The sequence below is a fragment of the Lolium perenne genome, chromosome 6, assembly GCF_019359855.2.
Source record: "Lolium perenne isolate Kyuss_39 chromosome 6, Kyuss_2.0, whole genome shotgun sequence".
NCBI classification, from domain to species: Eukaryota; Viridiplantae; Streptophyta; class Magnoliopsida; order Poales; family Poaceae; genus Lolium; species Lolium perenne.
The window spans coordinates 11626107-11650063 of NC_067249.2; the positions used below are offsets into that span (position 1 = coordinate 11626107).

Here is a 23957-nt window from a genome sequence, read left to right on the forward strand (position 1 = left end):
CGGCTCTACCGCCTCCCGACAACAAATGCACGAAAACCCTAGGATCCGGACCGCCCCACCATCTGGAGGTGCATAGGCTTTTCTCCCCCGTGCAGCTGTCGCCGTTGTTGCCTCGTCCTCAAGCCCAATGCCACCCTTTTCGTGCTTACACCTCCTCCTCCTTCGCCGTCTCCATCCCTAGCGGTTAGTGGAGACCCAGCGATGATACGGCGATCTGGCGATGTACTAACAATTCATCATTGTTTTCCCTGATATTTGGCTTAGAAAGAGGAAATAAGATATGAATTGAATTTACTCACCCTAGCACCACTTTAAAAAGATCAAATAAGTGTTGCCCTCACCCAAATTTCCATCGAAAAAAAACAATCAACTTGCGGATTGAATGATTTCGACGAGATTCTACTAAACAATAAGGCTACCTCCTGTCGAGGACCATGGCGATGGCGTCGTGGACCACCGTTGCGGCTCGAGCTTTTCCTGCCGAGGACGATATTTGGCTCAGAAAGAGGAAATAAGATATGGATTGAATATACTCGCTCTAGCACCACTTTTAAAAGATCAAATAAGTGTTGTCCTCACCCAAATTTCCATCGAAAAAAAACAATCAACTTGCGGATTGAATGATTTCGACGAGATTCTACTAAACAATAAGGCTACCTCCTGTCGAGGACCATGGCGACGGCGTCGTGGACCACCGTTGCGGCTCGAGCTTTTCCTGCCGAGGACGATATTTGGCTCAGAAAGAGGAAATAAGATATGGATTGAATATACTCGCTCTAGCACCACTTTTAAAAGATCAAATAAGTGTTGTCCTCACCCAAATTTCCATCGGAAAAAACAATAAACTTGCGGATTGAATGATCGACGAGATTCTACTAAACAATAAGGCTACCCCCTGGCGAGGATGATGGCGACGGCATCGTGGACCACCGCTGCGGCTGAGCTTTTCCTGCCGAGGACAATATTTGGCTCACAAAGAGGAAATAAAATATGGATTGAATATACTCACTCTAGCACCACTTTTAAAAGATCAAATAAGTGTTGTCCTCACCCAAATTTCCATCTCAAAAAAACAATAAACTTGTGGATTGAATGATTTCGACGAGATTCTACTAAACAATAAGTCTACCTCCTGGCGAGGACGATGGCGATGGCGTCGTGGACCACCGTTGCGGCTCGAGCTTTTCCAGCCGAGGACAAGGACGATGGCGACGGCGCTATGGACCGCCGCTGCGGCTCGAGATTTTCCTGCCAATTCTGGATCTCCCCCTTGGATCGCTACAGTCCGCATGGCGGCGGAGGAGGAGGATATGGGTCGATTTTCTGGCGTGAAGAGGATGGTGTTGGGTTGGCGGACCAGGTGGCGGCGGCGGCTACACGATGGGGGAAAACAAGAAGAGAGAGGGGAGGGAAGTCAGTCGAGGTGACGGGGCGGCTTTAGGTTTTATAAACCCTAGTTGCATACTACGCGTACATGGACCGAAGAAAGCCCTATAGTTTTCCTAGCCCACACATAATGAGATCCCACCTGTCATGCACCTTCCAAGACTAGGAAATGGTAAAACGAGGAATATCGGGCTTTTCCTACCGAGTTCAGATCTATTCCTTGGGCCTCCACTTACCGCTAGGGATGGTGGTAGCGGAGGAGGAGGAGGTGGGCTACTAAGCACGAAAAGAGTGGTGTTGGGCTTAAGGACGAGGCAACGGCGGCGACAACTGCATGGGGAACAAAAACATGAAGAGAAAGGGGGGAGTCAGTCGTTGCTTTAGGTTTTATAACCCCTATATTGCATGTTTCTCGCACCACCAACGGAGCAAATACTTACCATTTTGTGGCAACCACATAACAAGGTCTACCTGTCATGCACCTTCCAAGACTAGGAAATGGTGAAACGAGGAATAATGGAGCATAAGTTTTCAGGTAGTAAAAATGTATGTGCGCTCTGAGCTGCATCTAACGATCGATGAACATGATCGCGCGAGGATGCCCTAGTAGACCAGGTGGATTAACGCCCTTCAAGGCTATAACTAATTTGACATATTTGAAAAACGTATTTGGCATCACAAATTAAATCGTGATCGGATACAATGTTGATAAAAGGCATTTGGCGTTGTTGCGGTAAAATGAATTTGATGTACACGAAATTAAATAGTGACCAAACATAGCAGCGATACAAAATGGCACTGTTTAAAAACTAGGCCGATTCAACGATTACTAGGCCGATTAATCGCTACTAGGGGCCTGACCGTGTCAATTACCATTAATCGCTTGTGTTAATCCTTTAGCCCGATTAATCAGTCCGGAAGTCCGATTACTGGGTATATTCCCGATTAACTACTACACTTGGTCAAAAAAATTACAATATTTTCAATGCATATCGCTAATATAGGCGCTACCTCTCCCCAGTAAAGTAGGTTTTGCGAAACTCCCGCTTGATTGTAACCTCCAGTAGCTTCATTTCCACTGTTGCCAAATAGTTCCTTGCCCTCCCAGACCAGTTACTCGTAGTTGCCCAGACCTTAGATACAGGAGCTCGACCACCTTGAGGAGCTCGTCCAGGAGCTGGAGTACGCCTTCAATAGGTTAGGTGGTTGAGATGTAAGAGGGATCGTACCCTAGGTAAGTGGTGGGAGAATATAAACTTCAGAGGTGAGAGGAGAAGGAGTGGAAGGAACGAACGCGGCTTCGGCTAGTGGATCCTGATTCGCTCGTGACCTTGAAGATTAGGTCATGGAGGAGAAGCGTACATGTTTTTCTAGGATTTCAGGCTTTAGAGAAGTAGGGAGAGACATATATATAGAGGCTCATGTACCATTATTTTTTATAAACTGTTAAGTGCTAATTTGTGTAGGCCGACCGATTAAATCAGTTAATCGTCCGAATTCCGATTAATCACTAGTCCCAAGCCGACCGAGCAGTTAACGATTACCGATAACATTGCAAAATGGTGGTGTGGCATCAACCATACGAGGGGTGGGAAAATGCTCTCTCACTGAGGTAAGAGGATTCATCATATTGCACTTGGCTCATCATGTATTTTAGGTCATGTTTGGTTGTTCACATGCTCTGCATTCATTTTGGCCCCATGGTCCACGTGAGTCTGGTTGGGTGCGTCCAAGCTTGGGGTCGTGTTCAACAACTAAGTTTCATCTATTGCTGGGCAAGCCAAGCTCGTCCCGGAACAATCCTAGAGGCCCCTTATCAGGTCTCGTCCGTAGCCAGCCGCCGCCTCAACCCTAGCTGCCTCCAGTTCATCCTCCTCCATAGATTGGTTCTCCCTCCTCCGGTCGGCTTCGCCGGCGTCAGGAGGAGTGGGGAACCCGATCTATGCGTGGAGTTTCGAATCAAAGTATTGTTTTCATTAGATTATGTTAGAAATTTGGTAGCCGCCTTCTTGTTGGTTTCCCCTCAATGAAGATGGCATCGTCTGCAATAAGTGATCTTCGGCCTTTCGTTCGACGACGAGATCTTCTTCCCGGCGTCAATGGTGGTGTTGAACAATCACAATTTTCTAGGTATGGGTCTTCGGATCTTGCTTCGTCATATCGATTTTGGATCTTTTGTCATTGTTGCCGCGAGGAGGATTATCCTTGCAGTTTTTGTCCCGGCTTCTACGTCCTCGACAATGGTGATTCGTACTCTCGGCTCTCCATCGACGATGACAAAGCTAGTCGGTTATTATTCCCTGACATACTGGTGTTGGTACTCTTGCCGATGTTGTATGACTGCTTTAATGGTTGCGTGCATGCACGCAGCCTTGGCATTGCGGCTCAAAAAATTATGGGAGAACTTTCGTCGGTATCTACAGGTCTATGGTTCATTATCTATCTTTGGCTGTCTTCAGAAGAGTACAAGATTGTGTCCTGGAAGAAGAAAGAAATTGAAGACCTCGAAGATTTGTTACTATCTTTTAGACTTTATTTTGTAATCGTTGGAGTCAGTCTCTACCATGTATTATTTGTTGCTATGAATATATGTGGTATTGATTGTCAAAAAAAAAAAGTTTCATCTATTGCGCTGGCTTGCATGAAATCACTCGCGATCGCTGTGTGGAGGCGGGCAGAGGCGGTGACGGGGTTTTGAGCCGCCACCGGAAAGAAGCTGGATGGCGCCGTTGTTACCGCATCTCTGCCCTGTCTCTCTGCTTTTTACCCCGCCGTCCCGGCCGTCATGTCAGACACCGTGGCAGAAGCAGGTGAGCCTAGTACTAGCTGGCTCACGCCAACTATTTTTGCACATTTATTATTGTTCAGAAACGGCTATAACATTAATCATACTGAATTAATTCACTGTATCTAATATATATTTGGTGCCACGCAATAAATCGAGAGCAAATGTCGCTTAGTTGTACATCTACTGTATCTAGAAAATCTTCGGGGTGGCATATTGAACACTGCCAAAAATTGTTTTTGGCAATAATTTATTTATTGCTAAAGGATGATACGGCGATATAGCGATGTACTAACAATTCATCACTTTTAAAAGGGGAAATAAGATATCAATATTTTCCTTAGAAAGGGGAAATATTTATTGCTAAAGGATGATACGGGCGATATAGTGATGTACTAACAATTCATCACTTTTAAAACGGGAAATAAGATGTCGATATTTTCCTTAGAAAGGGGAAATAAGATACCACACCATCACCATTTTTTAAAGATCAAATTAGTGTTCTCCTCACCGAAATTCCCATCTACTGTATCATTCTTTAGCAATAAACAAATTGTTACCAAAAACATTTTTTTGGTAGTATTCCATTTGTGACCCAGAGATTTTCTAGATACGGTAGATCTCCACCTAAGCAATATTTGCTGTCGATTTATTGCGTAGCACCAAATATTAGATACATTGAATTAATTACAGTACGATCAATGTGAGCCGTTTCTGAATAGTAAATGTGCAAATAGTTGGCATGGCTGAGCCAGCTAGTACTAGGCTCACCTGATGCCGCTACGGTGCCTGGCATGAAGGCTGAGGCGGGGGTAAAAAGCAGAGAGACAAGGGCAAAGATGCGGTAACGATGCCGTTCTCCAGCTTCTTTTCCGGTGGTGCCGCAGAATCCCGTCGCCGGCTCTGCCGCCTCCCGACAGCGATCGCATGAAAACCCTAGGCTACGACCCGCCCCGCCGTCTGGAAGTGTATAGGCTTTTCTCCCCCGTGCAACTGTCACCGCCGTTGCCTCATCCTCAAGCCCAGTTCCACCATTTTCGCGCTTAGTACCATATACACCTCCTCCTTCTTCGTCGTCTCCATCCCTAGCGGTTAGTGGAGACCCAAGGATGATACGGTGATATGGTGATGTTCTAATAATTCATCATTGATTTCCCCGATATTTTGGCTCAGAAAGAGGAAATAAGATATGGATTGAATTTACCCCACTCTAGCGCCACTTTTATAAGATCAAATAAGTGTTGTCCTCACCCAAATTTCCATCAAAAAACCAAAAAAAAGTTGTGGATTGAATGATTTCGACAAGATTCTACTAAACAATAAGGCTACCTCCTGGCGAGGATGATGGTGATGGCGTCGTGAACCACCGTTGCGGCTCAAGCTTTTCCTGTAGAGGACAAGGACGATGGCGACGGTGCTATGGATCGTCGTTGCGGCTCGAGATTTTCCTGCCAATTTTGTAGCTCCCCCTTGGATTGCTGATGACCGCATGGCGGCGGAGGAGGAGGATATGGGTCGGTTTTCTGGCGTTAAGATGGTGGTGTTAGGTTGGAGGACGAGGTGGCGACAGCGGCTACACGATGGAGGAAAACATGAAGAGAGAGGGGAGGGGACCGAGGGGGCGGCTTTAGGTTTTATAACCCATAAAACCCTAAACATGTCATGCACCGACCGAAAAAGCCATACCATTTTCCTAGCACACACATAACGAGGTCCCACATGCCATGCACCCTCCAAGACTAGGCAATGGTAAAACGAGGAATATCGGGCTTTTCCTACCGAGTTCAGGTCTATTCCTTGGGCCTCCACTGACCGCTAGGGATGGAGGCGGCGGCGGAGGAGGAGGAGGTGGGCTACTAAGCGCGAAAAGGGTGGAGTTGGGCTTAAGGACGAGACAACTGCGACAACAACTGCACAGGGGAGAAAAACATGAAGAGAAAGGGGGAGTCGGTCCTTGCTTTAGGTTTTATAACCCCTATGTTGCATGTTTCTCGCACCACCAACGGAGAAAATACTTATCATTTCTTGGCCCCCACATAACAAGGTCTACGTGTCATGCACCTTCCAAGACTAGGCAATGGTGAAACGAGAAATAATGGAGCATAAGTTTTCAGGTAGTAAAAATATATGCTCCAATTTCTATTACTCTCTTCAATAGATTCTATCTTAAAACATACATTGTTAACACAATAAAACTTTCTGTTTCTTTCTATTGAGATTAAAAAGGAGAAAAAGTGGATTTATAGTCGCAGGCTGAAAAATTCAGAACAAATTGGAACCATGCTAACGCCTTTTTAGGCTATAACTAATTTGACATATTTGATAAATGTATTTGGCATCACAAATTAAACGTGATCAGATACAATGTTGATAAAAGGCATTTGGCGTTGTTGCGGTAAAATCAATTTGATGTACACGAAATTAAAGGGTGACCAAATATAGGGGCGATACAAAATGGTGGTGTGGCATCAACCATAGGAGGGGTGGGAAAATATTGTCTCACTGAGGTAAGAGGATTCATCATATTGCACTTGGCTTAGGTCGTGTTCGGTTGTTCACATGATTTGCATGCATTTTGGCCCCATGGCCCATGTGAGTCTGGTTGGGTGTGTCCGCTCGAGGTCCTGTTCAACAACTAAGTTTCCTCTATTTTCCTCTATTGCGCTGGCTTGCATGAGATCACTCGCGAAGGGAAAAAAAAACGAGGCAATTGTTATTATATATTTCCAAGTCTTAATTAATTTTTTATTTCGTTATGCTATAGTTGTTGTGTGATTCTTGAATATGAGATTCGAAGGAAAGTCGCAAGCACGTGTAGATATTTAAATACCAAGTTGTTCCTAGTCCAGCCTCTAGAACTAGTTCATGTGTTGTGTGATGATCGTGTTTTCCTCATCATGGATATTGTTAGTGTAACAAAGAACACGAACAACTATGAAAATACATTATTGGCAGAATAAGGGTAATGAACAAATCAAGTTATGTGATATACTACAAGATAGTATCGTCATACTTATTAGTATAATCATGGTGTTAATTAACTTATGTACAAATCTTTAGACCATGAGAATATCAACTATCCTTATACCGTAGGGTGTGTCTTGGTCATTATCACATGTTGTTCATAACTAGGCAATTATAACGGTGATGATCGGGTATATGTGAAAGTACGTCTGGATATTAGGATAGTTCAAGATTGGGTGTTACTCCTGGCAATGAAGAGATACACTCTAGGCCCATACTAAATTTCAGATATTTCTATAAATCTCAAAGCACAAGTGTGATAGCCCATGTGAAATATAGCTTAAGTTGGTGGTTGCTTACATGAGGCATGGTAAGAGAATTGTAAGCTAAACTTAGTCCCACGTATAACCTAAGATGCATACTTGCATCTGCAAACTAGGCGCTACACAGTTTACACTCAGCTTTCTCTCTCTGCACTCCCTCTACTAATACTTTCGTCTGCCCCTGAAATTTTTATTTCTTGATTTATTAGTGTATCTCTAACATGTACTAGATATTTGTTAATATATGGATACATATGGTATTGATTGTCAAAAGAAGATGATAAATTAATTATCTCAGTGCTACGTTTTTCTTTACCTTAACATATATTTTCACTCCCATAGCGCCAATAATAACCGTCTTTCTCTTGCATACAGAACGTGTTTGGTTCAGGATTATGTAATGTAAATGGAAACGTAACTAAATGATACTGAATGGGTAAAAGTCGAAACTTGTTTGGTTCAACAAATGTAAAGGTAATTGGTTGCAACATTCCAAATATGAACACAAAGGAGAGGGCGATGAGGAATTGGCGGCTCCAGATGCCGTAGTTCTCCTTCTCGTAATCCAGAATTGGTGGGGAGAGTTTGAGTTGCAACAGGAATACCGAACTGTTCGAAGGCATCGTCGTCGAAGTCCGAGGAGGAGGAGGTGGAGTTGTAGCCGATCGAGCTCATGGCGGCGAGGGAGAGGGGAGGTGGCGGCGAAAGCTGGAGAGGGGATTGGATCTAGGTATCTGATACCATGAAGGATCCTAGACTACGAACGGCAGGAGGAGACTTGGTTTGGGGCAACTGATTTCATTGATAGGAATCGTTGCTATATATAGCCTACAAACAGTGCATGCCTTGCACAATAAGAATAGCAAGATCAGGCCGTGATCAGTTAGAGTTATCAACAATAACAATAAGTAGGCTATCTTAGACAATATCTAAACAATAAGTAGACTATCTTAGAGTATCTGTTAACAAGAAACAGATTTGTAGAAATCCACACCAGGAGATATGATATTTCAGATCTGGGCAAGGTTTTTTTTTTTCTTTTGAAATGATCTCAACGAGATCAGATGCACCAACACTGAAGAGACACTTGGATTCGCATCCACCTAGGACTCAGCACGCGCTCACCCACCGCCATGGCCATCTATACACGGCTTCACTAGCAAAGCAGAGTTGCTCGGTGGCAGCTGCAAAGGAGCGATGTCCGCTAGGTGGGGAAGAAGACGCAAACAGGCCATATCATTCATATTATGATAACAATCAGTGGGAGGCCGAATCAGACTTGTATATATCAAATCGCTTAAAAAAGCAAGCGAACCGAACACATATTTTAACAGTACTTGTTACCACCGTAATCAAATCAGTTTGTTACTAAGTCATGAAACAAGCACGTCATTTTAGTACCTAGAGTAGAGATGGTCCAATAATATTTGCTGACCAGACAACTGCAAACATGTTCGGGAAAAAAGGCCCCAAGCTCCCTCCGACCTCCCACATCAACAAAAGAGGAACTGTGGCTCCTACTGAAACACAGTAATGCGCTAATTCTGTTTGAAAAGGTTATTATCTACAGCAGCAATCAGCCCAACAAACTTATGAGGACCTGCTGCTGGGATGTCGGCTTTCAGCACCAGCAGTAAATAAGCAGACAATCCTCGAGGATACCTAGCTCAAGCAGTACACGATGTTAAACAATTAAGTCGATGATGGAAAAGTTCGATACAATCAAGGTCCAAGTGCTCAAAAGTCGAAACTACCATCAAAACATCTTCCAGTAATATCAAATCAAATATTCTAAAGCATCTACAACTGTGACTAGATCAAAGTACACATGCATGCATGCATACAAATGTACACACAATTACAATCTGTCAATTAAATCTACATCTCTGCCAGATGATGAACTGCTGCCGCGGCAGGACCTGCCATGCTTGCAAACAGGTGTTAGTGCTGCTATACGCATCCATGTCCATGCTGAACGGCAACAGGCACATTGAAATAAATCCATCAATGGCCGAACCATGGCTGTAGATATCGCCTACAATCAGGACACACTACCCACACGCTCATGTTCCACCGAAAATTGTCAGTAACAAACTTGTTCAGAGATGAGCACAAGGCTATAGAGGAAGTTAGAAACATGCGATAAATCGCCAGAGCTATATTCACCACTACAACCACAAGTTAAGATGAAAGGCCGACAAAGCCTTCTAAAAACATACCTCATACACTACGATTCTGCACACACACAAACAAAGAAGTAGATTGGCAATGGTTCGCGTTTAAAAAGAGCGAACCCAGTTCATGGATTTATGCTACTGCAGAATAGTAGAATCAGGAGCAGATGCCAGATAATGTAACACTAGTTTCAATAACTGTAACACTGGTAAGTTCTGAAGCAGAGTTGATGCTAGGTAAAAACAAATCAAAATAGTACCAATGGACAACATGACAGGGGGCAGTAAGTACTGACAATCTTGGAGGTGAAAGGAAGGCCTAATGAATCTCCCCGTCTTCTCCAAGCTCACCATCTTCAAGCTCCTCATTTACACCATTCTTGCGGGAACTGTCTCGGTCCCTTTTATGTCTTCTATGCCGGCTTTCAGTATCCGAGTCTGAAGCATGGGTATGCTGCATAAATGAAAAAAAATCTCAATATCATGCATATCCATGTGATATAGGTGTATGAAGCATTTATGTGGTGCACGAATCACTGACATGATTTATGCCAGAGATATTTTACATAATACATATCTGACATACTGGCAATAGCACAAGTGCACCCTTTTTTACCAATATGAAACTACTGTGTATTACACAAATGTCTCACTAAATCACGACATGATTTATGCCAGAGATATTTTAGATAATACATATCTGACATACTGGCAATATCACAAGTGCACCATTTTACCAATATGAAACTAATGTGTATTACACAAATGTCTCACTAAACTGTCAAAGTATGTAAACATCACAATACAAAGGCAAGAATACTCTAAAATTCATTATCACATAAACAAATACCATATACTGGCAATATCACAAGTGCACCATTTTACCAATTTGAAACTTTGTGTATAAATGTGTAACAATACATACCACACATGCCTCACCAAACTGTCCAAATGTTTAAACACCACAATACAAAGGCAATAAATTATTTTAAGTTCACTATCACATATTGCAAACAAGGGGGGCACTTAATATTGCACCAAGACTTGAATGGAGTAGGTGTTGGAGGCAATGTGCCAACCATATTCTAAGTACCTTCATTGCACAAGAGGACAACAAATGTTATACCTTCCTAGATTTCTTGCGATCACTGCTATGCCTTCGGGACTTCTTCGACTCATCTTTCTCATCTCTATCTGAGCTTAGATCATCTGTGGTGTCATGGTGGCGTCTTTTATGCTTCTTTTCTTTATCCTTCTCCCGTTTCTTATCCTTCGAGCCATGAATCTCCACATCATCACCATCAATCTCCATTTCATCTCTCTTTGACCGATCCTTTCCTTTTTCCTTTTCTCTTTCCTTCTCTCGATCTCGTTCTTTTTCTTTGCGATCTTTCTCCTTTCTTTCTTTTTCTTTATCTTTCTTCTTTTCTCTCTCTTCACGGTCTTTCTCTTTTTTTGCCTACATAGAAGAAAACTTACATGAAGGCGTATCTAGGTAAACAATACAAGTATCTAAGCTGTTGTTGTGTATATACACATGTGGGCAAATAGCGTAAGGTAATACATTCAGGTTAGTGAGGAGTGCGGAAAAATACAGGGGGTGGATAAAGTTCAGAAAAGTTGTAGATAAAGATCATTTGCCGCAGCTCTCCATAACATAAAAATAGCACAACAAGAACCAAACAGTTGATAGGAGTGGACTAATGGTAAATGATTCAACACAAAACAGTAGCATTACCTTTTCCTCCTCCCTCATGCGCTCTTTCTCTTTAAACCTTTCTTTGAGGCGGACGATATACTCCTCAAAAAGCTCTCTAGCATATGTCTCACCACCCAAATCCCTATGTGACATTACAACAGACAAAATATTGCATGTCACGAGAGGAAAAAATAGCAAATATAAAATACATGTCATGTCGCCTCCAATTTCAGAGAGATGTAAGCATTCAACGCCCAGACCAGCATTTTTCTTATGTTTGTTGATGGGTACTGGCGCAGGCCCCCTTTTTTACCAGAATTGATTCAACGTGCCAATTTTGCATAGGTCATCAGGACACTTATAATCCATTAACACATAGAGCGCAATAAATCTCAAACTGACAGAACTTAGGCTTAATATCAATTAAGCTGGGTTTAAAAGCTTTAAAATGTATAAATAAATTCTTGAAAAGTGATTATCATGTAACTTGTAATTGCACGGGTTTATTACAAATCTAAACTCGGCACCTTAACAGACTTTTTTGGGATCTACAAACTCCGCTTCTTTTTTGCTAACCAAACTGCACAAATGTTATGTGCAAGCAGAAGTAACTAGCCAAGTACCACTTACCACAACTACAAAATTAGATGTATTGCACCACGAAACAGAGATGATTGGTGAAAGTATTTGCATAAGTAGGTGGCATGGCTCACTGTTAGGAAATAATAAGCAAAGAGGACCCTTACTTGTACTCCTGGGTATCATCAAACAATGCTTTAGAATCATCCCATGTTGAAGCAGCTGTTATTTCCTACAAATTTTTGTAGAAGATAAATTAGATCAAAAGGATAGCATTCCAACAATAATATTCCTCAAGTTATCTCGTTGAAAATAATGGAGTAACTATGGATAAAGTTGCTCTCAGTGAAGCAAAACATAGACTGATGAACCACTATTGGCAATGATTCAATATGTTCCTAAAAACTGAAGTCCAACACCAAAATTATAATTAAATAAAGAAAAAAAAGAGCTTCGAGCAAGTTTTTGGACCTAAAGGATTTGGCATTAGGACGATTTAGGACCTGAGCCATCAACTAACATTTAGGACCAAAATATGTCCTTTTGAATAGCTAGTGCCACACCAATTATTAGAACAGCTTGCTACTGCTAGTGACTAACTAGAGGAACTCATACACTACTTGTGTACCAAAGGAGGTCTATCTGCCGCCATGCTGGTGGATTAACACTAGCAGTGCAACTGAAAGGGTCAATCCACTGGCTCATTTGACTGAACCTCAAAATAGGTCTAAAAGAAAAAAACAGAACTGCCAGTTAATTTGAAGGGCGACTAAATACATTGAGATGAGATGGCCAAACCAAGTTTGTGGCCAATGTGATTGTATAATCATACTCAACAAATTTGCTGATCCAGTGTTGGTTTTCAAAAGTTGTTCAAAGCTGTGATTGAATTTTACCTTGATTGAGTATAGAAGATCCAGAAAATTATCACCCAGTCGCTGACGCTTCTTAGCCTCCTTTAGTTCCTTTTCCTTGAGCTTTTCAATTTGGTCCTCATAAATAAGCTGTAGCACATCCACAAAAGAGAAACAACATTATCAGTCACGATGAAAACTCAATGTTGCAATCACTTGTAATACCAATAGATAATATCTGAAGTATCTCCGAATACTGATAAAAGCTTAAGACCACACCTTAATATTTATGTTTGATATTCCTTTACATTTTTCATCCTCTGTAACGGCAGCCTGGAAGTCTTCTAGTGCCCACGAGGCCGTCATATGAATCTAGAAAAAATAAGAAGGTAGTCAACCATACATGTGACAAGTTGATGCATATAAACTATATCATAAAATACACTTATGCACAACACTTTTTCTAGGAGTGAAAATAAATTAATGAAAAAGTACCTTTCCAGACTTCATTTCATCTTTAACTAAAGTCTTGTCATCTTGATACTGAATGAAAAATAGATACAAACCATCAGCTCGGACGAACAAAAAGAGGAACACAAGTACCCGAGTAGGCTTGGCTTGTAACATGAAGGGAACTAATACCTCCCCGGCAGTTTTTATTCAAACCATGAACATCAAATGAATCAGCAAGTACGATTTTACAGAGAATATTCAACTCGAATTAGAATAATGTGACAAAACATCTGATACGACATATTTAATGCTAAGCTTGCAACTGCTGGAAGCAAAAGTGCAAAACACACCCAGAGCACAATATACAAGAATGTTCTACGATTATATTACTTTAATGAGACTAACGGTTTGAATTTGAACAACATAAAAGTGGGTATCAAATGGAGAAGCAAGACAAGGTTGTAATCAAATTATCAAAGAACAAAGACACAATTTGCATATCCTAACATATAAAACGCCAGATTGTCACCATAAAACAATTAAACTCTGTCCTAAAACTCCACATTCTACTTATTTCAGAGGTAAGAAATTTATTTCGAAGAAAACTATTCTTAACCATTTTTTATAGTAACTAAGAATTAGGGCATCCCAGAAATGGCAGCTCGAGTACAGCTTGCCAATTATCTTTATCTTTACTATCGTATAAATAAGTCTATCTATCCCACCATACAACTTACTAAAAGACAACCAATAAATATTCCCCGAGAACTAACCCAACCATGGCTAAAATGTCTTCAACAAAACTGGAGCATGACATATAGCAGAGGCATGACACTGTCGTGAGTTAAACATGAACGAGCTTAGCAGCTTAGCAGAGGTATGGAGCTGGCTGAGACGATAACGATGACTTAATATGACCGGTTAATCAGGTTCTACATATATTTCTATCCACAATGAAGCGCAAGTATTTATCTAGTATAACTAAACAGTTAGTTCACCAAAGAATTTGTCATAGTTTGGCGATCACCAATAGTCGACATTTATACATTCATAAATGATTACAAGAATATACCCAGTTTTTTCAGAAATTAACCTGTTTATCAAGCTCCTCCATCACATCGTTGAAGAGCTCTCTTGGCATGGAACCAGACGTGTTTGAAGCTACAGCCAGGTAAGCATGTGAATCTTTTACCTGCAAATTGATAAATTTAATGAATCAGGGTATTGTACAACATTTCATTTAGAAAAAAGTGTACTCATTCTGTAACTATTGGCAATGTCCACATTTTGTCTACTTTTCATCCCTGGGACAATACCTCCCTGGTTTAAAATCCAAAATTCACATTGTGTTTCATGTAAGACCGTGTGCCAGATAGGTGGCTCCTAGAGCTTCCAGCTCAGAGGGTGTAGCTGTGCCCAGCAAGAGTTTGAGGGCCCAAGAACACCCGACAGGTGGGCATTGTAGCCAGCACAATGGGCGGCAGCGAAGAAGAGAGATTTCAAAGGCAAGACTAATATTTACTGGTGACTTGAGATTCGAGACTTCCGAGTACAGTATGTAGCTCCTTATATATCAGAGATTCCAACTCAAAGCAGACAGAAGGGAAATCCTAACACGACTCTAATCCTAATGTGATACGAACATATGAATCTGGTACCAATGCAGACTTGACAACTCTAGGATCCAACAGGGCCTCTTCTGGTCTGCTCCCAACTACTGCTAGGCTTCAGGCTATACATCTGCTGGTTGGTCCTTGCGTCTGCTATAAGTTATTCCCCACACCAGTGGCAGACATGGATGTACGTGGGCCAAAGTAACTTTGAAATAATCATAGGGATGAATGTAAGGCATTGATAGCTGAGGGACCAATTCTGTTTGGTTTTAGAGTTGAGGGACGAAGGGCTTCCTCGAGCTTATTGCCAAAAAATATTCCAATTACCTGTGCACAGTAGCCACGCCAATGAGTTTTTGCATTAAGTGTGCCATCAGCAACATGTTCTTCCAACATCTTGCGGAACTCATCGCGGTTTTTCCGCTCCTGTCTCCTTGTTTTCTCCTGCATATAAAGAATAATGTAGCTTATACGTCTATAGGAGTAGAGAATTAGATACTAGTGATGAAGTAAGATAACGAAATACCTTCTGCATTCTCCTCTGCTCTTCCTCTTCTTTCTCTAGATGCCGTATATACTCCTGTAATGGCCAAAAATGTTATGTTAAACCATAAAATGAGAGAAGTTGGTATAGGGTGCAGAAAATACGAACTTGGAAAACATCCAAGCGATCAATCTTCTCAAGTCGGAAACAGCGTTCATCATCCTCTAGCCGCTCTTGAACTTTTCTCCACTGGGAGTTTGCCTGAGCATATAAAAAGAAATCACAATGATAGCAGTCTGAGGATACTAATTCACTAGATGATAGGGTCTAATAATAACCTTGATGAAATCACAAGATTCAAGAAAGGCTCTATATTCCACTACGTATCTTTTGTGCAATTCGGCAGCCTTTGCTTTTTCCTACAAAGCAAAGCAATATGATTAGATCAAAATCAGTATGTGATATACTTTAAGCTACAAAGTATGAAAACTTCCCAGAATACTTTCCGCAACAAAACTCCTAGATACTACTTGCTAGATCTAGAGAGTATGCGATAACTTCAAGCTATTATATGGTCAAGTACAAGCCTTAAAAATCTGTCATTCTGAAAAGTGGTTTGTATGGTTTGGGTAATTATTCATCATAGGATCTTTAATCCACTCACGTTCGGTTTAAGAGAATCACGTAGCCATTCACCACAACATTCATAATTAGTAGAATGTCTATAGAAAATAAAAATATGATCATGCCACAAAAATCATGGAACGGTGCCATGGGAGAGCAGCCAGCACTTAGCAATGCTCCAGACTACTTATTTGAAACGAACAAAACATCAAATTGTTGGCTACATGTGACAAGTTAAAAGTATAAGCAGCCTGACAGGAAAATTTGTGAGATAAAGCAATAAAAGTAGAATTAAATTGCAAAAGCAAGCAGTTAATAAACAGACCTATCCCTAGAACAGACAAGCATGAAAGAAGGACAGCACTGGCTTGACCAGTAGTCTCCACTCTGAAGAGTCATATATAACAACATTCAAATTAAATAGCATGGCAACTATCACAATCATAAGTTAGTGTTTTCATCACAGATAACCTTCTTTTGTAGATCCACAAGATAGTTCTCAAATAAATCTTCACGCTCCCTTGGGCGGTCAACAGCACTGAACCTTTCATCATCCTCAAACATAGTTATTGCTTTGCTGCACAGTGAAAACAACACGCTAAGTGTATGCAACAGAAATAGAAAGAGGCCATACTGACAAACAGAAAACTCAATTATGAAAAGCATAGAGCTTTCCGTTGTGGTTTTCATATAATCATATACAAAAGGAGTTGGAGAATATACCTCCATCTTGTTGAGGATGTAAGGTCCTTAGATTCCTGAAATACACCAGAAAGTGGTTAATATGGTAAAAATATATAAAGGAAAGAGAAAGGTTACTAGCGCGATCTTACTTCCAGCATTGTGAGAAAATCATCGCGTGCTTTCCTCTGCTTGACACGCCTCTCCTCAGCTTCAATCTTTTTACGCTGGTTTAAGTACTGAAAAACAGCAGATGTAACCCCTAAGTGAACCATTTACCACAATCTAAATGACGATATTACACTGAAGTATTCCACAAAAATGTTATCTCTTATAAGAAAGAAATGTTAACCTCATTGAAAGCTTGTTTTCTCTCTCCAAGAGTTTTCAAAGCACCATATCTTTTGTCATTTATAATAACTCTCATAGCCTGGGAAGATATATCACTGTCAGGCATTTGATTAATTAATAGTAATTAAATACTTAAATTCAAGTTGCGTACATGCTCCCATGACCAATCAGCCTCAACATTTGCGGATTCAAGCAAGGACTTAAAAGCATTCTTTTGTTCCTACGGTTGGAAAAAAAGAAATAGAAGTTAGATTCACAAAAATAAATTAATTGGTGATTCTTAATTTACTTCTGTACTAGTCTTCCTCACCAACTTATTAGCATAAATAACAGGTTCTTCTTCATTTGTTTTATCCTCCAGTGGAGTAACATTGACCTTTCCTGCAGTTGGCATCATCTTTTTGGCCTCCTAGATGGCAGTAAGAAAAATAATCATAATGTAGAGACATAGAGATGCTTCTCACAGTGCAGCATAGCAAATGGAAGCAGAAAATACAATTAAACACGCTAAGAAAGTGTAGCCCTATTCAAATTCCATATTCATGAAAATATACATATCAGAAAATGCTAGTCCCAACTCAAGTAGGAACCTCAGATTATCCAAGGAACTTTTCACTCAGAAATATAAGAGTTCAGATTACTAAATGATGCATTGAGAAGTAGTTTTTGGCAGACCTAAATAAAAAAAACGGAAATAAAACAGAACTTTAGTCCTCCTTTATGAATTAAATTACGAAATGAGATTATGTACTACGGTAGTCCTCGGCTCCTTGTAATAAGGCAGGCATTTCACAGTAATTGTAGAGAATCATGGTAATTTGGTAACAGTTTTTCACAAGGAAAAAGATGTGCTCGAATGTAGCATGGTAAAATAGCACTTCCCAAACGCCTTGAATATTTTGCCAAAACTGAGAAATAATACAGTATCAAGAAACTGCAGTATTTTTCCCCATTCCCCAAATAGCTCAACAAATCGGTAAATAAGGAACTACTCGATCAGTTTGTGTATGGAGGACTTGGATAAAAATACCCACAGGATTCCCCTTTTTTCTGAACACCCCATTAGAGAAAAACACTAAACTAAGAGCCATTAACAGGCAAGGTAACGATGTTATCAGGAGAACCATTCACAGACAAATATAAGCAACGACACAAACATTATGACTAAGACAAATAAAAAGCTGATAATGTAAAAAATGCAGGCCTTGCTCAAAATAGAGGAAATGAATCATTTCACAATAATTGCAAGTATATCGATTCCTGCTAAAGACACATGCTATTTTTGCCCAATAAAAAACAAGTGAAAAGGTACAAAAACATACCTCCAAATCTTCAGCAGATGCTCCAACTTTGGTGTCGGCAGTGCTCGTTAGAGATGAGCTTTCATAGTTATTTCTTCAAAGTTAAACATACAAGACAATCTGAGCTGCATTCAAATAATGCCTGGAAGAATCAAGGGAAATTGAGAAAACATCTGCAAATACCTGCTTGTCTCTGCATCACTTGCAACTGATGAAACTCCCATGCTCGATGTAACAGGGGTGACAGCAGCAGTACTTGCTCCACCATTTTGCATGGAACCATAGGAAGAAGATATATCCCCATTGTACGATTGGCCAGCAACAGGAGGAGCACCAGGAGGCAAATTTGCTATCGTATCTTGTGTGCTTGAAGCACTTATTCCTACTAAAGATGAAGACTGGTTGGGAGGTAAAGAGGAAGGCTCCGCAGGAACTGAAGCAGATCCAATAGGGGCATCAGTAGTGGTTTCGGTCTCCCGGTCAGGCTGTTGATTTGATATCTTTTCTGCTAATTCACGTGCAATCTGAACAGGAAGTGGGAAGTAATTGTAAAATATTCTCACTTATTAGACAATAATTATCGATGTTAAGTCAAAAGAAAAACCTTAAGCTCATCAGGAATAGTCCATTTGGATTGCTTTGTCACTTTGTTGTAATAGTACCTGGAACAACAGAATAGTGAAACTATGGAATAAAGAAAATCCATGACCTGACCAATAATAGAACACGTGGCAAGTATTTCAATACGAACTTACTTTCGTCCTTCTGCTGTAGTAAATTCTTTCCATTCAGTTGAGGCATCAGCCCGCTGTATCATTACCAACAGTATAGAATAAAAACCGTAAATGACCATTTAATATAGACCAAAAAAGAATAAAACAATGAAATGCAGTAAGGTCCTACAAGACACTAACATTTTTCTTCAGTTACCAAAAGTATATGATGAAGAATGCATTTCGGGTTAATTGTAAATGCTGCTCGGCGAGAATCGCACGAAATAAATGATACGGTGGCAGGAAGAAAACATGTTGCAATTATCATATTATAAATAAGTTATGGTGTGGCACTGCTGACTTCATAAAGCAGACTCGTGCAAGTATTGTCCCATTATATTCTCAATTTTTTAAGTTTAGATATATAAATCATGTGAAAAATGAAAAGAATTCGTAAAACACAAGCCCACAACGCAAAAGCTGCACATGTTACTGATAAAGATGAATAATCAATTTATACAAGCAAAGTTTCAGTTATACCAGCTACACCAAATGATAATCATGCCCGTAAATATTTTGATAAAATGAGCAACGATATATATATCGCAAAAATAGCACACTAAAATCTTCATCAGAACAATGAAAACATTAGGGGAGCAAAGAAAATATATATGACGCATATAAGCAGACAGCAGAGCTCACCTCCAAAGGTGTCATCAACTCGGCAGGTTTCTCCCAACTTGATTGCTTCGTCCTCTTATTGTAGTAATACCTACATAAAAAGCGGAACCAAGCATAGCAAATAAGCAAAAGGACCAAAAGATGCAACAATAGTATCAGAAAAGACTAAAAGATCCATAATAGAATCAGAATGTCTATCACAAAGTTCCAACTTGAAACAGTAAGTAATAGAAAGATGACTTACTTCTTTCCATCCCCTGAACTGTGCTCTTGCCAATCCGAAGAGCTTGGGTCAGTTGAGCTAACCTGCACATTTGCTAACTGAGTTGTTGCATGGGCAAGGATTTCAATTTTATGTAACATGCATAACGGAATGATGGGCCAAAGGTCTTAAATTAGTAGACAACTATAAAGGAATGGAAGTGTAGCAGAGGACCCGCGGTACTTACTGGGGGCGATGAAGCTGACAGAGACTGATGTCCAGGCTGCACCATCGGTGGCACGAGAGGTACGCCCTGACCCGGAGCTGTACCCCAGGGTTGAGCTACAGGAGGAACCGATGTTGGTTGAAACTGAAATGCGGCATTAACCATCTTGTCAGCAAGGTATACATATGCTATTAACAGGGAGAAGCATTTCATATGTACATCAAAGGAAAACAGTGAAAAACAAGACATACAGTATAAGAAGGAGGCGGCATAGGAGCGCCCATGGTGGGCATATGTCCACCAGGGAATACAGCTTGCGGCGGCTGCTGCATAGGCGCTGATGACATAGGTCTAGCTGCCTGATACGCCATAGGGACAGCTTGTGATGCAGGCTGAACATGGCCCGAGTGAGGCATATGTTGCCCAGGTTGCAGAAAATGTGGCATCTGCCCTGGCATGCCCATGTTAACTCCTGGCATGGGCTGACCAGCAGGTCGAAACTGTTGCGGCGCCTGTTGCATGAACTGAGGAGGCTGTTGCGGCGGGCCCACTGGCCTAAACTGAAAATGGAGCACATAATAGCAACATTAAAAACTAACCTATGGATACTAAAGTCCATACTGGAGAAAGAAGCAAGAAATCAGATGTTCTAGTTCACCTGCATGGGCATTGGTGGTCCCATATTTTGTTGTGGAGCAGCAGAACCCATCATAGGAGGCCTGGGGGGCTGCTTGGAAGACAGTTAAGGGGTTACCAGACTTGCACACCACACAATAACAATAATCCTTGGTACTGAGAATGACCACATTACAAGCTATCGTACAGTTACCTGAGGCGGCCCAGTAGTCTGCATATTACTCGACATTAAACCACATCAAACGAAACGGAAAGAGGTAGGGTGTCCTCCAAAGATCAACAGTCTGCCAATGAGAAATCAAGATGTTAGAACATATAGCATGCAGATGGCACAATCAACTGTCTGCCAATCAGTGATTGTATTGTGGTAACACGCATCGGACAAGAAACAATCCCATGTTTTGAAATACACCCATCTCAAATCTCCCGCGCAAAAAATTAAAAAATAGAGCGGAAGCCTTCCTTTATTATCTAATTAAACAGACATGTTTCTCGTGAGCAAAACCAAACCGCTGGATCACGCTTGACTCACCCAAACCCCGTGATCCACCAACGGATACAGCTTAGGCATCTCCTGACCTTGCTCATTAATGCTTATCTATCTACGGTCAGTAGAAAACAAACGGCTTTCTAGTGGCAGCTCTTCTCTCCTGCATCTTCTATACACGTAAAAAAAGGCGCGCACAGCACTCAGGTCGAAATGCGCTGGAATCGAGTCTACGAGCCTTACCAGCTGCTACTACTGCTACAGATAAGCCATCCAATCCACCTGCTCTTGTACACGGGGGCAGGAAATTCTAGGGTTCACTCCTGCTACCGATAATCTACGGGTCACTTATTAAACCTCCGATAATTCAGGAAAAAAGCTGCTCCTGCCATTAGTAGTGGGCGGATCTAAATCCTCCGCCGGATGAGCACCGGCAACGCAGAAAAAATCGCGGAGGTCAGCCAGTCCGGTCTGGGGCAATCGCTAGATGGCTGGGAGCTCGTACGTACCTCGGGAACCAATGCCCAGGGGCTGCGGACGGGGTCGGGGCGCAAGGGGCGCGGCGCCGCGGTGAGGTGGACCGGCGCGGGCGATAGCGGCGGCGCGCGTGAGGCGGCGCGGCGACCAACAGATGTTGGCGTTGGCTGTAGTGTGTAGAATAAGGGCTGAAGTCGGCGCGGACGGGCGGGGCGGCGGGAGGAGGGGGCGGCGGGTGGGAGGAGGGGATTGCGGCGGAGCAGGCGGAGGGGACGGCGGCGGGGATGACTGGCGGCGGCGGCGGCGAGCGAAACCCTAGCGAGTCGCTCGCTGGGGAGTGCGAGGCGTGAGGGGCCGGGGGAGGAGGGTCGGAACCGTACTAGGCAGGCAGGCACCTTCCGATTTTATTATTTTTCCCTTTAAATATACTCATTGTCATTAAAACCGTCCTTTAATAGCATATCGCCCATAAATAAGAACTTTGTAAACAAAGATATTTTACCTCTAGTCCTACTCCTACACAAATCCTGAAACTATAGACTTTTTTTTTGTTTCGAAGGAAAGTCACCACGTACATCATGCGCCAACACACTAGCAATGAAATCAGGAGGATCATCGTGCCATACAATGGCATCGATCTTTCAGCATGTGTAGCTAAAGTATGTGATGTCGTGGCTTTCCTATGACTATGAAAAAACACAGTTTCGGTAACACTACGATAAAGCAGAACGCCCTCCTCGTAAATAGCAGCAGCTGGACCAAGAGAATTTCCGCATTGATTCATCACCTCAATCACGTCCATGCAAACTTCAATCATGTTGCATCCCACTTATCCTACCAAAATTAGCCCGCCACGAATAGCTCTTGCTTATGTTGTTGATGGATCAGATATAAATGGAATACCACAGCAGCTCGCCGCTAGAAATCTTCCACTATCATCTCGAACACTATTACTACCAGACTCGTGTTTGTGCAAACAAAATGGCGCTTGTTTGATCTCCAACACCATGATTATCCCCAAAGTCATATTTTCAAAAAAAAAATTGGTTGCTAGATTCGGTTTCTTTTCCCTTTGTGGATACTTTTGTAGCGAGGGTATTTTTGTCTACGCTAGAGTGGATGATGCAATTAATAAAAATAGGAGAACATGCTTAACTTCCTTCGACATTAATGAGTAACATTTTCCTCCTTTCTATTCATGTGCATATATGTCACCCCAAACCCTGGAGAACCGGAGGACCTCCAGATTACTCGCATTGCAATCGCTCATTTGACCTTGGTCCTCCTAGTTTTGAGATCTTTGAGAGTGGACAAATATTTTGATTGTTATCTTCACATCCACAACCTTTTGATGTTAGCTCTGTAACCTAGTACTTCCTTCTTCTCAAATTAGGATGCATGTAACTATTGGTCAAAGTCAAACTTTAAAAACTTTGAGCAACTATATACAAAAAAATATCAACACCTACCATTTTAAATGCTCATATTATGAAACCATATTTCATGACGTTTTCAAAATTATTGATTCGGGATTAAAATTGTTAATACTTTTTCCTATATTGTTGGTCAAACTTTGAGAAGTTTGACTTTATCATTACAGCCTTACAGGCATCCTATTTTGGTAAGGAGGTGTATCTACTTTAGCGTGTAATTTGTCACTAAACTCATTGATGCCAGTTGTTCGTGTTTCCGTGTAGCTCTTTTAGACAATGATTAATGCTAAGTTCCGGCTGATTCATCGGGGTGTTTTAATAGTATTTATCTCAATCCTTAGATTATGCTCATTCAACGTGGATGGTCATAGATTGCTTGTTTTATTAACTGAGAATAAATCTACATTCATTAATTTAGCGAACTACAAATCGAGCTTTGATTGTTGTCGTGTGACAGTTGACAATTTACCTCGGTTAATAACAACCCGACAATGGATGCCCACTAAACGACAATATAATTGACTACACCTCAGACAATAATCCTACCTAACTTGCGACAATATAACTGACTACACCTCCACAATGATCCTACCTAACTTGTCTTTTGTTAGCTAGCATATGCTCGAAAGTGTTAGTGAAATCTTGGTCTAGCTGCACTCAGCATGATTTTTGAGTCGTCGAGTCAAGCCAAGTCGCCATGGCTACGGCTAGTGACTTGCCTTGATTAGTCACCCCAAGTCGTCACAGGTGATTCTCTCCTTTGCACAGCCAATTGATGCCATATAAGCAAAGTTCGCCTCTCATCTATTGCAGTCAGGCATGTCAGGCCCA

At 41.5% G+C, this 23957-nt stretch overlaps 1 protein-coding gene across 2 annotated transcripts; it reads right to left on the minus strand.

Annotated features, from left to right (window-relative positions):
• Window positions 1–9716: 9716 nt before the first annotated feature.
• LOC127308887 (pre-mRNA-processing protein 40A) lies at window positions 9717–22046 on the minus strand. Of its 2 annotated transcripts, none has more exons than XM_051339786.2 (29): window positions 21726–22043; window positions 20923–21013; window positions 20752–20820; window positions 20345–20653; window positions 20115–20237; window positions 19910–19971; window positions 19687–19756; window positions 19027–19079; window positions 18876–18933; window positions 18455–18795; window positions 18293–18365; window positions 17281–17379; window positions 17122–17190; window positions 16972–17049; window positions 16772–16858; window positions 16662–16696; window positions 16410–16515; window positions 15653–15733; window positions 15483–15575; window positions 15357–15410; window positions 15158–15274; window positions 14311–14409; window positions 13260–13307; window positions 13044–13136; window positions 12807–12914; window positions 12078–12142; window positions 11371–11473; window positions 10759–11091; window positions 9717–10086 (listed from the first exon to the last, which is right to left on the minus strand). In XM_051339786.2, exons 2-29 carry the CDS (start codon window positions 20956–20958, stop codon window positions 9952–9954), a joined length of 2997 nt encoding a protein of 998 aa, XP_051195746.1. In that variant the 5' UTR covers window positions 20959–21013; window positions 21726–22043; the 3' UTR covers window positions 9717–9951. The 2 variants fall into 2 exon arrangements, with proteins under 2 accessions (XP_051195746.1, XP_051195747.1); XM_051339787.2 differs by having other exon boundaries at window positions 9860–10086; window positions 10726–11091; window positions 21726–22046.
• Between the last annotated feature and the right edge of the window lie 1911 nt (window positions 22047–23957).

Coding starts and splice junctions, on each gene's coding strand:
- LOC127308887 (XM_051339786.2), bottom strand. CDS start 20,958: ATGTCGAGTAATATGCAGACTACTGGGCCGCCTCAG. Junction 19,972..20,114: donor TGTCAGCTTCATCGCCCCCA/GTAAGTACCGCG, acceptor GCAAATGTGCAG/GTTAGCTCAACTGACCCAAG. Junction 18,366..18,454: donor AGTGATGCAGAGACAAGCAG/GTATTTGCAGAT, acceptor TTAACTTTGAAG/AAATAACTATGAAAGCTCAT.